Source organism: Canis aureus, chromosome 7, assembly GCF_053574225.1.
Source record: "Canis aureus isolate CA01 chromosome 7, VMU_Caureus_v.1.0, whole genome shotgun sequence".
Taxonomy (NCBI): Eukaryota; Metazoa; Chordata; class Mammalia; order Carnivora; family Canidae; genus Canis; species Canis aureus.
The window spans coordinates 58,790,184-58,808,341 of NC_135617.1; the positions used below are offsets into that span (position 1 = coordinate 58,790,184).

General features: G+C 40.2%; 1 protein-coding gene and 1 long non-coding RNA gene across 15 annotated transcripts in view; one reads left to right on the forward strand and one right to left on the reverse strand.

The window, feature by feature from the left end:
* Positions 1-18,158, reverse strand: part of RUNX2 (RUNX family transcription factor 2) — a 326,623-nt gene that overhangs the window by 130,543 nt on the left and 177,922 nt on the right. For 9 of the 13 annotated variants that reach the window (XR_013383457.1, XM_077903809.1, XM_077903813.1 and 6 more), the window contains one exon: positions 12,211-12,372. Coding sequence is in view for 10 of the 13 variants with exons in the window: in XM_077903809.1 (XP_077759935.1) it covers positions 12,211-12,372 (162 nt within the window). In the remaining 3 variants the exon portion in view is untranslated. Of the gene's footprint in view, positions 1-8,636; positions 8,930-9,494; positions 9,693-11,106; positions 11,176-12,210; positions 12,373-18,158 lie in introns of those variants that run through there. The other 4 variants (XR_013383458.1, XM_077903812.1, XR_013383456.1 and 1 more) reach the window with 3 other exon arrangements.
* LOC144317442 (uncharacterized) lies at positions 3,290-15,129 on the forward strand. Of its 2 annotated transcripts, none has more exons than XR_013383464.1 (3): positions 3,290-3,946; positions 4,357-4,634; positions 14,816-15,129. It is a non-coding gene; the product is annotated as an uncharacterized LOC144317442 (long non-coding RNA). The 2 variants fall into 2 exon arrangements; XR_013383463.1 differs by lacking the exon at positions 14,816-15,129 and adding an exon at positions 6,013-6,962.

Genomic DNA, 18,158 nt, shown 5'->3' on the forward strand with positions numbered 1-18,158 from the left:
CCAATTAACCTGATCCTAGATTGCTCCTTATCAGAATCAACTGAAGCACAAAACAAAGCGATTCTTGACATCTATAGTAGGTCTCCCTACGAATTTAATTAAGAAATGAAATACTATGCTAGCTTTTATTTTTATTATTGGTGGCGATATTTAGATTTCTGGTGTGCTGGTCGCTCAATGTTTCTGAGAGAAACAAGCCTTATTTAGCAACCTAGCCATTCAAAATGATGGACCTTGGAGAAGATCTAGCCCAATTTATTTCACACATAAGGAACCTAAGGCCCATAGAAGTTAAGTGAGCTTCTCAAGAACTCAGAAGCTCATCTAAAAATAGATCGCAGGTTCCTCAATTCCCATCCAAGTGCTGTTTCTAGCATGCTGCCGACGAGGCTGTGAGTCTTTAATCACTGTGCTGCATGCCTGTGCCTTAGAAGGAACATTCTTCTAATTAACCAAAACAATGCAACACCATTTTATTGAGCAACTACTATTTCATTGGTGTTAGGTTCAATTGTCTTTGGGGATGCAGGTCCCATTTAAATGCTTCAATCATCTGCTCAGTTAAACAGGTCACCTGAGTAAGTTTTAATAACCCTTCAAAGGTTAATCCAACTATATTGCTAATCCAACTATTCATCCAACTATATCAATAATCCACCAAACATCAATGATCTAAATGCCCCATTTAAGATGGAGATTGTTAAAATGGATCAAAAAACAGGACCCAACTGTATGTTACCTACAGGAAACCCACTTGAAATATAAATGCACACAGAGATCACATAGAGCAACAGGAACTTGCATTCATGGCTGTTTGGAATGCAACATGGCACAGCCACTTTCGGAAACAGTTTGGCAGTTTCTTACAAAGGTAAATATACTCTTACCATGTGACCCAGCAATTGCACTCCACAGCATTTACCCAGAGAAGTTGAAAAGTTATGTCCACATAAAACGTACACACAGATGTTTATAGGTTCTAAGGTACTCAAGCTATCCATGAAGTGCTACAGTGTTACTGAAGGTAGACTTGGGAGTAGTGGTAAATATATATTGCAAATCTGGGGAACCACTAAAAGAAGGTAAAAAGGGAAGTATAACTCAATGACAGGATAAGAACAGAGGGAAAGTAGAATCACATAAAATGTTCAACTAAAACCATGAAAGGAGGAAAAAGAGTGGAAGACAAACAATGAAAAGAAGATAAAGAACAGGGGCAATAAATAAAAAACAGTAACGAATATGGTAGATATTAATCCAACTATATCAATAACTACTCTGAATGTCAATGGTCTAAAATGTGCCTTTTAAAAGACAGAGATTGTCAGAGTGAAACAAAAACCAAGACCCAACCAATGCTTCAAAGGTACAATACCTGTGACACCTACCAATTTCTAAGGTAAAAAAAAAAAAAAAAAAAAAACCTTCAACTTTCTCTGTGAACTGTCCAGAGGGCCAAACTCTTTCCTTTTTGGAATCTTTCCGGTCAACTCTCCACTGTACGTTTAAGTAACACTGACACTGACACTGTATTGTTTTCCTCCCATGTAGTTGGCGAGTTTGTGGGTTTGTTGTTGTTTTGTTTTTTTTTAATGATGAGTACCACAACTCTATTATCAGACTTTTTCCTCTTTTCCAAGTCTGTTTTTATTTCCTTGGTGGTTTTTATTTAGAAAGGGTTCTTCTTAATTAGGTATGGATTTATTGTAACCACATCAATGGGTTTATTATTGATTTATCGTGAATCACTGCTCTCCTTGGCACAGAGTGGAGTGTTTATAACCATCATTATATTTGTTATTATTATTCCATTAACTATAGCATTATTACTAATTACAACAGGGAGCTGGAATGGTGACCATTTTGATTAGAGAGAGAGCGGTAAACTCTGGATATAGGAACATCCATCTTGTTCCAGTCTACTATGCTGGACTGTATTTCTAAGTTTATCGCTTAAAGCCAAAGTGTCTCTGGAAAAGATGACACCTTCCTGGAAAAGATGACACCTCTGAGATATTCAGGGACACTGGTGCCTGAGAAGCATTTTATTTACGTGACTTTCATGGATTTGAGATTCGTGAATTTCTTGAGAGTCACATTAAAAAAAAAAATTAGACGTATAGTCAAATGGGATCCTAGGTTTGCCTCAAACCAAGTCTCTTAAATTCTGTTAAATACCCAATTTAATAATATATGCCTTCCTATACATTTTTTGAGAAAACAATCCAAAAAGGAGTCTGAACAGGACTTTGAACTGTTCAAAATAAAATGTTGTCCAAAAATGACTTTGAATAATTCAAATTAAAGTGCTGTTATTTGTATCTTATCATATAGGATTTTAATTATATGGAAACTTTTTACTTGTTCAGTTACCCCTTTCAATTATATCTTTCCTTTCTCCTTTACAACTATTTCTATGTATTAACAGATCTAAAAGCAAACTTAAAATAATCATCAGTGTCTCTTTCCCCTTTCTACCAGCAGAGACAATTAATATTTCCTGAGAAATCGATGCTCATTAAAGTAACAAAATAATACAAAAACACAGAGGGTTTCAAAGAGTCCTGTTTTTCCAGAAAAATGTTAAAGTAGTAGCTGGCTGATACTAACATCTCAAATAATAGGCCTATCAGGAATATTTATATGTATATTCACTTTAAATGTACTGAACAGGTGATACATGCATATATGCATATATATGTAATGGCATAGAGCTAACAGTGTTGCTTCACTCTAAAAGAGATAGTAAAAAATTCTATCATGTAAATAGGGCCATATTTGTGCATATGCAATATGAAATTAAGCAAATGGCAATCGTCATTAGTCTCCTGTACAGCCCCACTTCTAGATGTGTTAGCAATTCCTAACAATATTTCCAGCATAAGGGACCCAAAAGCAGGCAGCACTATTGGATAGACTTTTCTGTCGTGAGCAAGTACTTCCCATGAGCATCTACTTACAGAGCATAAAACTAGGACTCAGAGACACTGCAGAGGGTTAGTAGGCTAGTCCTTGGCCCAAGGGAACTTTCCATCTAGGTGGGAAAAGACAGATTTTCTCTATGTTCTTGTCCTATCTTAAGAAACATTATGAAACCACACATGCCAACAAGTGGAACTTTTGTTTTGCAGTCGAAAATATAATTGTTGAAGTAACTCAGAATAAAAATATAATCTAGCAGAATGGAGCTGATTTTAATTTCCTAAGGAGAAGGCTTTAAGTTGCTTCGGCAGGAGGGCAAGAGATCACTTCTCACTAACATTCTGAGCATTGTTTGTACATTCCAGCATCTACACGTCTGGCATCACAGGGTAACTGTGTCATATTTGCTTATGTCCTCTCCTAAGTAACACTGAAAGCTTCCTGAAGGCACAGACGAGATCTTCGATTTTGGTTTTTGTTTGCTGCCTGCCTATACACATTATAATTATGTGCCACGTAGTTGCTGAGCTGACTTGATATGATTGAAGTAAGCTAAGAAAAGACTTCCCAGGTAGGAGGGAATGCAAGAGGCTACTACTATATTGGATGAGGCTATAAAACTCCAAGAAGTTCCTGACAGGCAGGAACTATTACTTGAAGTAAATAAGATAAAACCAAATGGGAATAACTGTAAATGATCATACTTGGATCTGAAAAAAATAACTGTAAAAGTGAAAAAAAATTCAGCTTGCCAAAAAATGGCAAACATGAGGAGACAGAGTGTAGTATGGTCACCAGAGCACTAAAGCCACCACAGTCTCCTCGAACAGAGGCCAAGAATACGGGAATTTGGTTCTGGGCACCAGGCGTGAAGAGGTATACTAAGAAACCGTGGTGTGCCAGGCAACCATGGACCCAGAGACCACGGACCCGGACAAGGAGTGGCAGGAAGCCCTATCATACAGCAAGGGTTTAAAAGAGTGGAGAGGATTGGGGAGAACAAGGAACGTTCAGTGTGGAGAAGGTAAGACGGTCAAAAATGTCAAAACCAGAGTCTTTCCTTTGTTTTAGAGGCATCGTTTTGCTTCCATTTACAGCTTAGTTAATATAATTTCTATTATTTTCCCAAAAAAAGACTTTGACACTTTATTACATGATGGCTATAATTAATGTCAGACCCTAAATTAGAAATCAAAAATTCTATTTGATCATTTGGTTTCAAGCTGGAACTAAAGTATGTTTTGGCATTATTACCAACTGTTAGCAAGTTCTGGAAACAGATGCAGTCTTGCTATGTGTTCTAAATATGAAACACATTGCAGAGAGGCTCGGAGATAAAAATATATACTGCTTATGCACACTCATACTGTGCTATTTCCTGTCCTTATCAGCAATCAAAGTTCCTCCTGTTTTGTCCTTTCTTTGTTGTTCCAGGTGAACAAAATCGTCTCTCTCCTTTTTCCTTTTCTTCTCCCCTTTTCTTCTACATGCCTACCATCTTCTATTTTCCTACCTCCTCTCCCACTGAGAGTTGTCTCATTAGGGATTTACTGAGCACATGCTACATGCCCTAAACCATGTTCAGTTATAAGAATTCAAGACTATGCACGACGCAGCCACCGTGCTTGAGAAGCTTACCTCCGGTAGAAGGTGAAAGGCGTGCAAGCAAAGGAAGGTATACATCACATGGGAGGTGCATCCGAAGCACAGAGGTGAGAAATGGATGGGCGTAGACAGAGTAATAAACTCTGAGGAAACTGGTGGTTGGGGAAGGGATCCCTTTTGGGAAAGAGGTAGCTGAGATGGATGGACAGGGCCTGAACCAGCAATGTGGCAAAAAGAGCTGGCGGCTGGCATGGAAGTGGGAAGTGTATTTACAGAACACCAGGTATCCTTAGGGAAAAGGAGCATCCTTTACCTGGGAGGGCAGTGAAGTGGCCAGATAAATGGGCTGTTATTTTTAAGCTGCGTCTGTTCTGTACTTGAACTGATAAGCATCATCACCTAAATGTACTGTTTAGTAAGCGGTCTATGGACAAAACCAAAGAAAAATATTTATTAAAAAATGGACCAAAAGTACGGAAAACCGTGATCTGGGCCATTTTTGGTGACAACTGCTGTGACAGAGGAAGTGTTTCCCCAGGAAGGAATGCATGAAATGCTTTCTTAAAAAGAAGGTATCATTGACAGAGTCAGTGACAAAAGGAAATGGGTGGTGGGGGTAGGGGGTATTCCCACGCCCAGGGAGAGCAGCTTTGATGTTTTAAAAAATAACATCCTTACAATAGAACAGTACCCAGTGGTAAAAAGAAGTGAGCTACCAAGTCATGGAAAGATATAGAGGGACCTTAAATGCACATGGCAAAGTAAGGGAGAGAAACCGGGCTGAAAAGGCTACAGACCAGGATTCCAATTATACAACATTCTGAAAAAGGCGAAACTATCGAGAGAGGTAAAAGATCACAGCCTGGGGCTATGGGGGCAGGTAGAGAGGGACAGACAGGTAGAGTCCAGGGGATTTTTAGGGCAACAAAATTATTGTGAAGGACTCTGTAGTGGTGGATACTTGGCATTATGTATTTGACAAAACCCAGAGAAGTGCACAACACTGACAGTGAATGCTCACATAAACTATGGACTTCAGTTAGGAATAATATATCAATATATCGGTTCATCAAATATACCAAATGTACCACACAAATGCAAGAAGTGAATAATAAGACAAAATGCCAGGCAAATAGGGTAGGGGTGGGGGGGGCTAAGATCCCAGCTCTACTTTATGCTCAATTTTTCTGTAAATCTAGAACTTCTCTATAAGCTTTTAAATAAAGCTCCTCTAAAAAAAATGAAGTATCAATTTAAAAACATATATATATATATATATATATATATATAAACAGAGGATCTTTCTACCATTTTGAAGCCAATGACTCAGTAGTTTCTCCACCAGCATTTATCAGATAAGGCAAACTTTGTTAGAAGTCCTAAGAGCAACAAACCCCTGGGCAGAGATCATCTCGCTCCCTGCACAAAATTCTGACACATGCTGATGGGCACTTCTGAGTAATTTGTTCCCATTGGCCCACACAGGCACAAGGAATGAACGGACACACACAGCTGAGGACAGTGCACAGAATCTTCAATAACAATGAAACGAAAACTCAGGTTCCCTTAGTCAAATTGCCTCCACCCTCTTCTTTGTGAACCACAGAAGCCACTGTGTCATTAAAAAATCAAACTTTAATAGCTTTTAGTGAGGCGAGGTTCAAACTCCTAAGTTTTCTCCTACGAAAAGAAAGGCATTGTAGCAAATCTTTCAATAAAATCTGTAGCCATGTCCTTGCCATCCTTGCACACGCATGAGCCCCTTCATTACTCAATCTTTTCTTCACATGTGGGTGGTCGTACATGTATCAAAAAACAAATGTTCACGAACATAGCTGACAAGAACCACGTGTAAAATCAGAGTCAGGCCACATACGCAGGTTCATGCTGAGCTTCCGTACCTCCCGTCTAACTACAAGTAACAGTAAATATCACACAGCCGAGTTCAGTCAGTCCTGTGAATCAGGCCAACTACCCCCACCGATCTAGTCGGAATGGAAACCACTTCTTGGGTCCTCGGCATCAGTAACTCAAAACTCATAGTACGCCGAGGTCCAGGTACGCCCTGAACTTGGGACACCCACCTCCTACTCCCCAGCAATATGATAAAAACATCATCTGTTCGTGTCAGTGGAGAGCCTATCTTCAGAGAAAGCAAGATGAATTTAACGTATAGAATGCCAAAATAACCCAACCAATCACCGTCGAGATAACACAGAGAAGACTACTTAACAACATTCAACTGGGAACACAGGGCTTGCCTTTGTTTAGGGTCTATTAAATTTAATAACTTCCCCCTCTGTGGCTTTAAACAGAGAACTTCTTCAAAATAAGAGTGGCTCCTATTAAACTTAATTACTTGCCCGTGGCTGCTGTGGCAGAGGTGTGTCTACCAAACAGGTGGCTCTTAATAAAGGAATGGTTCTGTAGTAAAAAGTAGATGTTCTAGTGTTTTATTATGGTTGCTTTAACTTTCTGGTTTATTAGTATTAATTGCTGGAGCTTTCCTTTTAACCTCTCTTAAGGCGTCACTCCCTCCTGTGAGTTAAGAGTGGCCCTGTGAAAATAAATGTCCACATATACTTGGCACATTATTGAAGCTGCTGGTTTCAAAACCGGACTCAGGGGACTTGATAGAAACTCGGTTATAAGGGACGTTTAAAAAAGAACTGCATCAAACACAGCTGGGGTTGAAATCACACGAAACAACCCCTCCCGATAGGCCTTGAATGATCAAATGGGGTTTTTCCACTGACACTTTCTAGATTTTGTGGTAGTAGTAAAATAATGTTTAGTAACTTTATTTATTAGACTAACGCCTATTCTGCTGACCTTTGGAAATATTATATAGTTTAGGGACTAAGAGTCATAAAAACAGAGACATCTTTAATAGTCCTGTGCAGTTGATTAAGTGGAATTTTTTGATATTTAAATATTTTGCAAGAAGAAATTCAAGACCATTTGCTGAAACAAACAAAAACAAAACATGTAACCTTCAAAAAGATTACAATTCTTAACTCTGTCTCACATTTAAAAAAAAAAAATCCTACAAATGTAGAAAAAATCATCCATACAACCTGCATTGGCCTCTCTCAGAGTAACAAAAGGCAGACAACATATATGACCCTACTCTTATGTCTCTAACTCACGGATCTTACTTCTCTAAGAGACCTCCTGAAAGCATCAGAGAGGTCCATGGGCACAGTGACCAAGACCCCAGAAAAAGGACTATATGAATCCCTTCCACTTCATCTATGCTGAAGAGTGCTACAGACTTCGGTCAATCTAAGCCAATTTACTCAGATGGGTGGGGCAGGCAAGGAGTCATCTGCAGTGAATAGACTTCTGTAGGGTCCCCTCCTTCAAGCTCATACTCTGACCCAAAAGTCAAAGAATCTAACTCAAGAAACAGTTGTTTCTTTTCATACGGGGTAATTACATAAAATACATTTTGAAAGTCTGTAATTATTCACTCACCTAGTATTTTGTAATGACCTGCAGAAAAGTCATTATAAGCTTTGTGCCAAGCCTCAGGAGGGCTTTGAACATCTAAAATGCCATGGCTGATAACACGATTACCACGATAAAGACATACAATGGTCTGGGTTGTTGTCAGGCTTACTTGTTGTCCTGCCTTGCCACACCTTGCTCTTTGCTGGAATCAGTGAGAAACAATTTTGACTACCTCCATATAGTGAATGTTTAGGATCGTTTAAGATGAAACGAGATAATGTATAAGATCCCTCAGGAATGGAGGATGCTACTTCAATACAGATTGTTATGTGATAAGCCACATTCATCATAATAAATAGGGGAGGAGAGGAAAACCAGTCCCCAGGGCTTCTGATAAGAAGCATTTGATTTTTCTAATTCAGCTGCACAGGAACTAAACCTTGTTACAATAAAGGAAGCCCTACTGATCAATTACATGACAATAATTTATTGTTTAGTCATAAACCTATGACTGTTGTTATTGTTTTTGTTATAATATCGAAGGCGGTTTAAGGTTAAGGAAATATTCCCTGAATCTTGGTATTGTGCCTGTGAACTCCAAGGCATCTCGTGTGGCATCTTTACCTGCAGTAAAGTAGGGAGTGTGGGTAACATACCTTTCAATCATCTTTATTTAGACCTCACTTCCATGAGCGCCATGGCAGGGACAACACACTACAGCATCACTGTCTTTATTGTAATCCATTAAGGTCTGGCATTTGCAGCCACGCTGGAAAAATTACTCAGCAGGAATGCCAAAATAGGAAGTTGTACGATTGGATTTTCTGAAGATCTTTAAGTATATGACATGATGGTCTTTCTTTGGGATGGTCTTTTAGGATGAACTGGAGTATCTTTAGGAACAGTACTTTCTGAAAGATCTCTCTGGTTGCTCTTATTCCTATGATCCCTTGGAAAAGAATAGGATCATGCTATTTTCCAATGTTATAACGAAATAGTTATTTTCTCTTACTGACCTTTTATGGATGGTTCCCAAGTGCTTTTAGCTCTATAAACATTCATTCTAAATCTATACAATAATAATAATAAAACATTGAGTACTTCTCTGTGCTAGGCACTGTGTGCAGTGCTTTATGAATGCCATTTGAGTATTAACTCATTTAAATATTTAAATATTTCAAGAGTTTTTTGTTGTTGTTGTTTTAAATATATTCTGTGGTGGATCCATTTTACAAAGCAAATAATCCCCTTTAAGAGTTCAGATTTTTTGCCTACTTGACTCATTTAAGCTAGGGCTTGCTTGCAAATTATATACAGATAGGCAATTTTTACAAAACAACTTTTACTTCATAATATCAGCTACAATCTGTGGAGCACATTAGTGAGTGTGTGGTGTGTTGGCAGCACTTTACATAAAGCATCCCACTGGTTCCTCACAATAACCCTAGGAGATTATTATTATATCCCTATTTTATAAATAAGAAAGCTAAGTTTCAGAGAAGTAAGAAACTTGCCTGTTGTGTGCATGAGCTGGGATTCGAATCTGGATCTGAACCTCCAGTTCTCCCATACAAGTAAGGACTTCTTTCTCACCCATGATCATATGAGAGTATTTTTGTTTCCCCTTCATATAAGGAGATGAGAACTGAGTTCTCTACACAAAAGCATGAACTGCTCTGGAAGGCATCTCAAAAAACGAACACAGGTCTGCCCTAGAGATGGAGATGAAGTTTAATGTTTAGGTTATCCATGTTATGGAGAGAAAGCATCCTTGACCCTAGGGATGGCTTTAGATATTGGGGGGGGGGGATAAGACAGAATCTATGGACTGGGGCACCTGGGAAGCCAAGTTCAAGGAAGGTCCCTAGGACCGGCTCCCAAAGAAGTGAAAGCGGCACTCACTCCAGCCAACTTGATCCCCAAGCCCACCGGGCGGCACTCTGGGGTGTGGACTCAGCCCCACACCCAGGAGGAAGGCCAGGTAAATCAGAGTTCCTCCAGTTCCCTGACAGTCCACATCTAGTTCTTTCTTCCTGTTTCCCCACATGCTGACAAGAGGGATTTTCTGTTCTCTTCCCTTTGATGTTTACACAGAACCTCCCACCCTGGCACCATGTTACTTTGCCAGGAACAACTCATAGAAATGAGGAAAAAACTGGACTGAACTCAGTTTTAAACTAGTTTAGAGCAGAGGCTCGTTCCTATCGTTGGCCTCCGATCAATATATGGCTGGACAATTAACCAGTTTCTGCTCCTACTGCCTCTTCTATGAAACAGGAGTTATGTTGTATTCATTTATGGAAAGGTTTTAAATAATTATCAGTGAATGGACTCAAGGTAACCTATTCTATGTTATACGTGTAAATGATTAATAACAGTGACTAGTCATTTATGGGGAATGTTTTCAGTGTTCTTTGCGATGGTTTTCCCACTGAATTTTATGTGAATGCACCTGGGTGAGAAAACGTGGTAGGTAAGTGTCCCTATAGCTACGATCACTCCCTGAGGTTTGTTCCTCTAGGTACTGCCAGAGGACAAACAGCAAAATCTTCTTCAGCCACAGAGGGTTGTACAGATGGAAGCCCCAGAGGACCCTAAACAGAAGCAAGTTTGCACAAATCTGTCCTGGCAAAGTGTCATTTTGGCCCTATGTGAAACAAAACAGACTCAGTATAAAACACAGAAGGAATGACCAGAACTAATTCAACACCATCCAGCACTGTGCCTTTGATCCCACATCAGCCCTCATTCTCCACCACCCCCACCCAGGCCTTACTCATCCCTTCTCGTGTCTTTAACTGATGGTTGCCTAAAGGAGGTAGTAATTCCTGTCAAGGGAAATGATAATTAAAATTCTATACTCTGCACAATCCCCCCAATACATACCATGTGATTCAAAAAAATAATACTCGCAGTCAAAATGGAAAGTCAACATGGTTTTCCAAAGAATCTCGTGGTTCTCCCTCCACCCCTCTTCTTTCCCTACTCACCCCTGCGGGAGTCCATCTGCTGCAGAAAATGTGAAGGCACTAGGACCAGAGAGCCCCTTCCTGCCATTCGCTTGAGAAACAAAGCCTTCCCTCCTCCCAAGTGGAAAGAAATAAAGGAGTCTGAACTAATCAAAACCTGCAAGCCTGCTGGTGGAGCTTCAGCTTGTCAGTGATGCGACTCAGTGGAGTGAGTAGAGGCTTCGAGCTTTGCAGAAGATGAGACAGGGAGAGAAACAGAGACAGAAACACAAAGAGAAAGAAAGAAAGGCATTAACCTGGCCAGGAGTCAAACAGGTGCAGAGAGCGCGACCGCTGAGAAGAGCGTCTGACACCTAAGAGGAGCCTACTGTGTGTGCCTCAGTGGGTTTACTGGTTTATCTATGGGGGCCGTGCTCCGGTCTGTGTGTCAGGGCTGCACTGAGAGATTTCCTTCCTTATCCACGGGACTCACATGGGTGCCCGAGAGCCCTGAACTCTTCTCCACTTGCCAGTGTGAAGCCTGCGTACGCTCTCCGGCTCTCTCTATGATGAATCCTCTCCACGACGGAGAGAGGAAGCCGCATTGTTCACCACGTGCGCCTCCACCTCGAGCCACGGTTTCTGCAGGGCCTCTGGAATAACACTGTGTGCGCACAGGGGCTGCCAGGGCCAGAGCCTCCTGCAGAGGCTGCGGCAGTCTGGGACTGGCCACTCACAGGCCACGCGGGGCCTTTTAAGATCCTTCCAGGCCTCACCACACTTAAAATGACTAGCTTCTGATAAGGACCTGAAGTTTGCAGGTGTTCTCTCTCAGAACAAGTCAGCTTGGACGTGTGGGACTTAAGAGGCTCTAGAAATGGAAGGCCGTGCCATCAGCCTGCGATCTGGCTTACAGGCGGACGTCGAGAAGAGACAGGAACGCAAGCAGAGGAAGGCCTGGCCTAAGACCCTCGGGAGAAGGCCCCGGTGGAGACCGCGCCCACCGAAGGGGACACAATTCAGCAGAATGAAAGCTCGGTGGCACTGACTGTCCTCTTAAGGAAATGATGCCAGCTCTGGCGGGTTTTCAGTCTTTTCATTTAAAAGGTTCAAGTACTTGATAACCTCGTAATCCAGAGGACCCGGTTTGCCAGCTGTCATCCCCTTGCCCACACGTCTCTGATAGAGAGTTACTGTGAACCTTGGCCCACCCTACAACCCCAGCACCACCACCCCCGCCCCCAGCACGGGAGTGGGTCTGTAGTTAAAGTATGGTCTTTACCTGAAATGCGCCTGGGCACGTCGGTGATGGCAGGAAGCCCCGTGCCCCGCGTGGAAGACAGCGGGGTGGTGGAGTGAATGGACGGGGATGTCATCTGGCTCAGGTAGGACGGGTAAGACTGGTCATAGGACCACGGCGGGGAAGACTGTGCCTGTCTGGGGTCTGGGAAAAAGAAGAAACATCTTTAGAGTACTGGCCACTATGGACTTAGAACATGCAGCCCCAAACTGAGAGGGGATAAATCAAGAGAAAAAGGAGGATCCATAAGGACTACTGACTTCCTGTGGCCCCACCCACTCAGGCCCTGGATGGCACAAACCTTCCTAGACTTCCAGGCTCGATGAGTGTGACAACATGGGCCATGCATAAGGACTATTTCTCTCTCACACATAAGGATTTCTATTTAGAAAGTCTAAAGGCCATTTAAAAAACAATCTGCTCCAGTATCTTTACAAAGTTGAATTCTGTTTATTTTCTGTATCTTCTCATCTTATTTCAATGAACACATGTTACTCTCGACTTTTTTTTTTTAAGTTAGAATTTCTTTGAACAATCAACTTGGTTAAAGAAGAGGTAGACTGTACTTTTTCCCCGTTGCGTATCCAGCTACTATCTTTCAGATGTGCTTTTTGGTTTATAAAGTACATGATTCCATGATTTCACTTTCTTTCCGGGGAGGTCAGTGGATGGCACTTTCTACCAGCAGGGTTAGGAGGTTGAGGGTAGAGATGAGAACAGAGGTAGCAGCATGTGAGAAGAACACGGAGGAGGGCAGCCAGTTTTAGGATTCTCATGTTAAAGCTACCCCAGAAAATAACTTTTAAGAAAGAGACAAACTCAATTTCAAAGTCAACTGCCATTAAGAACTGAAAAGCTTCAGGGCTCCCAGGTGTCTCCATGGGTTAAGGGTCTGACTCTTGATTTCCACTCAGGTCTTGATCTCAGGGTTGTGAGATCCAGCCCTGTTTCGGGCTCTGCATCAAGTGGTAGTCGGCTTAAGACTCTCTCCCTCTCTCGCTGCCCTTCCCCCACCCCTTCTCTCTCTTAAAAAAAAAAAAAAAACAAAAAAACGAAAAGCTTCATCACCATCCAGTTTCAATGTTAAGCATATGAGTTTCTGACAGTAAGAAAACGACCCAAAACAGAAAAGCAGGGATATGTCTTTAATCCTATTGGAATCTGGTTTAAAGATGCCACATGTTTGGAATACAGCCTAGTGTTACCTATAGTCACTGTAATAATAAAAATAATGGGCAGCCAACTTGTTAGGGTTAAGTGCTGAGCATTAACGGTATCTTTTGATGTATCTCTATGGGGTTTCCTGGAGGCACAAGCTCAAAGCCAGTTATATTTATCAAAAGGGCTTCAGTCTACAGAAGAAAAAAAAGGTAAATTTGCTCTATATTTCCAGTGTATATTTCAAACGGTTTTGTTCTTATCAGAGAGCTAATCAAACAGAATCATAAGCAAATTTCTCTTAATTTTCTTTTTGCTAATTCTAAAATGTTTTGCTAAATTTTAAAAATTTGAATACACTGGGCTGTTCACAAGACAACATTGTATATTAGAATATTCAGGGACTTTTGAATGTGCAGAATTAGATTCAAATTCTGAGGCTTCTAGTTTCTAGCTGTGTGATCTTCGGTTAATTACTCAGCAACTCTGAGCCATCTCTAAAGAGGTGGGGGTAATTATCTCTGAATCACAGGGATGTGAGAATTACATTAGAAAACCACGAAGAGAGGACCAGCACAAAGAGGCACTCACTAAGTATTGATACTTGTCAGAAAGAAAAGAAAAGGAAAGAAAAGAAAAGAAAAGAAAAGAAAAGAAAAGAAAAGAAAAGAAAGAAAAGAAAAGAAAAGAAAAGAAAAGAAAAGAAAAGAAAAGAAAAGAAAAGAAAAGAAAGAAAAGAAAAGGAAAGGAAAGGAAAGAAAAGAGAAAACTCTTGGTGACACAGGGCGGTCCCCAGTTAAAACACACCTGAATTGGCACTAATACATTTGGAGCACATTTAAAATTATTTCCCTAACACCTATTAGCCTCTAAAAATGACAAGCTTAATTTTTTAAAATGATCAGTATGTTTGAATAGTCAACGCAGGCTTATCACTAAAAATAAAAATGATTATAAGACACAGGTTATTTCTGAAGTGATTCCTCTTTTAAAGCCTCTTGGTTTTTCCATACAATCAAAGCCAGTTAGTTTCAGCTATTTCTTGTTTATTTGTTCAATTCAGAAACAGTATATTTAAAGGCTAAGTAGAACAATACTGAATCAAAATAATTAAATACATCTGAATATTTATCTGATGTTTACTATATCAACAGATACATAGGAAAATTCCATCCAATTCAATGTCAGGGAACATTTACCAGAGTTTGTGATTGGAATAAAAGTACAGTCCTGTAAATGGTTAACATACACTTTTCTTTCAGAAACCTAAAGAGGACTTGGTCTTTAAAGTAATGAATTTTTGTGCTGTAAAATGTTCAAGGCTGAGATTGTAGAGATGGGCAACATTTCAAATCAGAGTCAGTGGTCCTTGTTACATATATGACATACTTCCTTATTTTAGCCATTAACGTAATTCATTACATTTCAGAGAAATGTAGATGATCTTCAGATGGGAAAAGATGCATTCCGTCCAGCCCTAGAAAGCGATCTCATAAAGTCAAGAACCTCTCTCAAGCCACATTTCAACAGACAAAAAGGACAAGAATCACACAGATAAATGAGCAGGGCACACAGGACTCAGATGTGGATCTGAACTCTAATCTGACTTTACTGGATGACTTCCGGAGCAAGCAGTCTAACCTGTGTGTCTATTCCTCTACTATCACATGCTGTTAGCAGTAGTACAGGGCTCCCTGCCTAAAAATGGGAAAAAATACAAAGAAATGTAAAGAATGACTAAAATGATTAATGTTCAAACATATCACAGAGGAATCAGGGAACTTAATTTGGGCCGCATTTCAGTTCTCCCTTGTGTGGAGGGGCAGCCTGGTCCAGAGGGTAGTAAGTGGGCTTTCCAGCAAAAGGGTTGAGTGTTGGAACCCTAGCAGCTCTGCTATTTATAAGCTGCACGGCCTTGGCTGTGTTAGGGAACTCCTTGAATCTTAGTTTCCTCATCTGGAAATGAGTGAGTGTATCATGATAAAGTGAATATTGTGAAATGGTCATGGGCACTGGCTAGGCAGCCCAGACCCTAACTGTGCTGAGCAGTCCAGGCCATCACTGCACTGAGCAAGCCATTTTAACTTCTGGGTCTCAACAGCTCATCTGTAAAATGGGAATAACGATGCTACTTAGGGTTAGGGTTGCTGGGAGCATTCCAAGACAGGGGCCTTATCTGATGAGTTATCTGGCATTCCTGGTAAATATTAAGCACATAGTAAATGTAAGTGATTACTGCTATCTGTAAAATGAGTATAATAACCACCACCATGTTCATTCCAAAAGTAAATGAGTTAATGGAAGCAAAGGCATTCATTCATCAAGTGCTATATTAAAATGATTACTACTCTCTTTAGGAGCCCACAAGGTCAAGGCTCTGCTGTGTGACAAGGGTTATGTTTCTCAGTGTTGCTGAGCCTTAGTTGCTTCACCTGTAAAATGGGTATGATAATACTATCTCAGAGTTGTTATAAGGACTAAATAATATACTGTAACAGGCAAATCATCATTATCATTCAAAAATATTAAAAATCTGACTCTAAACCATGCAGGGTGGCTGGGGTATCTAGTGTCATTCTTGAAGTTTTCCAAGATCAGACTCAACACAATTCATTGCGATGCCTGGCACATAGTTAGTGCTCAATAAGCAAACACTCAAGGAACCTCCCAGCGTGGCTGGAGTGAATAATGAAATTTTATAATGAAGTAGTAATTACTCATTCTCCAACTTCCCCTTAGGCTCTAAAAGAAGTTGTATTAATGACATTTTAGTTTTTACATCAAATCACTGACTTCCAGAATATACAGTAGAACCGTGTATGAAAGGATAGTTTTGCTTTTAGTGGAGGTCCTTCCTGAAGACAACCAAGATTATAGAAAATAACTTCTCACTATCCTTAACAAGTGAGATCTCTCTCTGGTTTTTTGTCCCAGAGGAGAGACTGCAGAGCCCAGCCAATCTCTTTCAGGGTGACCATCCTAAGATTCTACGAGAATGCCCAACTTAAGGAGAGAGAGTTACTACAGAAAAATAAAACACAAGAACTACCATACGGGGTTCACTAGATCTCATAGAAATAATGTAAAAAGCGGACAGCAATCTCAAAAAAAAAAAAAAAGAAAGAAAGAAAGAAAGAAAAGTGATAGTCTCCAAACACCCCAGGCCCTCTCTAATACCTTGTGAATGGTATCACCATTTCTGGCCTGTGTGATCTTGGATAAATCACATAACCTATCCAATCTTCAACCTTCCTGGTGTGTACAATGGGGATAAATAAGGAGACCTTCCTCCTCAAATTGTTATGAAGGACAAGGAGCTTTAGGAGCTCACAAATGTAAAGAGAAAGCACACGGTAAGAACCCAACCAGTGTTCATCACTATTAAAACGTCTCCTCTACTGAACTTTCATTGTGTGTTTATGTTTCCAGCCCATAATCTCTTATCCTAGTAGAGGACAGTTTTTAGAAGTCTGTACTTTTGAAGTCTACTATTTGGAGAATATATCTGTGCTGGTCATGTCAATATCCCTTATGATCATTTAACCTTAATCGTGTTCCTTCTTCATCTTGGTTTCTCCCAGAACAAGAAATTCTAATCTGTTTAGTGTATTTTTTTTTAAAGATTTTATTTATTTATTCATGATAGTCACACAGAGAGAGACAGAGAGGCAGAGACATAGGCAGAGGGAGAAGCAGGCTCCATGCACCGGGAGCCCGACGTGGGATTCGATCCCGGGTCTCCAGGATCACGCCCTGGGCCAAAGGCAGGCGCCAAACCCTGCGCCACCCAGGGATCCCCTGTTTAGTGTATTTTTTTTAATACTGTACACCTTAACTTTTTTCAAACTGTAGTGCAAAAAATAGCCATAAAATATCTTGATTTCCTAAATGCCCACTCACCAAGAAAACATAATCCCATCATAAACATACAATGATAGCATGTTTGCTTAGTTATGGACAATTATTAATGCTTACAGTAGAGAAAAGTCACCTTAACCTGATCTCACAGATGCCTTTGGAACTCAACTTCCTGAAGAAACCTGAGACTTCTGGGATTCGCTTTAAACTTGGGTGAGTCAGAGCAGGTGACAGATGGCTTTTAAGCATCACCAGCCAATCCTAAGGTTGCTACCAGGGACGAGTCCTAGGCCTTGCTCTGAGACAAACCTACTAATTACCATTTGCAAACAAGAAACTGTCTTCACTCTGACTTCAGGTCCCACAGGGCTGATAGAACCACTCTTTCACTCCACCCCACCCAGAGTTAGATTGAACAGTTTGTCCCTTTGACTCTGCAGAGGAAGGTACAGTGTCCTACACTCCAACATAAATAAGAATATTCTTTATTTTTGTGTCTCAGAGGATAGAAGTGCCAATCGTAGTCTTGCTATTATGTCCTGGATAACCTGTAACTACCTATCAAGCACCCACAAGATTTCAGAGGAACTTCCTTTCTCAGAAATTTTTCGAAAAAAATGAAAACCACTATTGAGCTTTAAATATTTTATGGTGTTCTTAAAACTGTAATTCACTATTTTTACATGACAATCCTCAGAAACAGTATCAATATTATTAATAATATTTATGATTATATTATAGAAATTCAAAGTACTGACATGTTTTTATACAGATATGACAATTTAAAAACAAAACCTTTGTTAATGTTTTTTTTTATGTGCAAAACCTTTGTTAAATTTTTTTTTTTTATGTGCACATACTCCTTAGTGCTTGGGAAATCTGAAATCCTAAATATCACATGAGCACTTAAATAT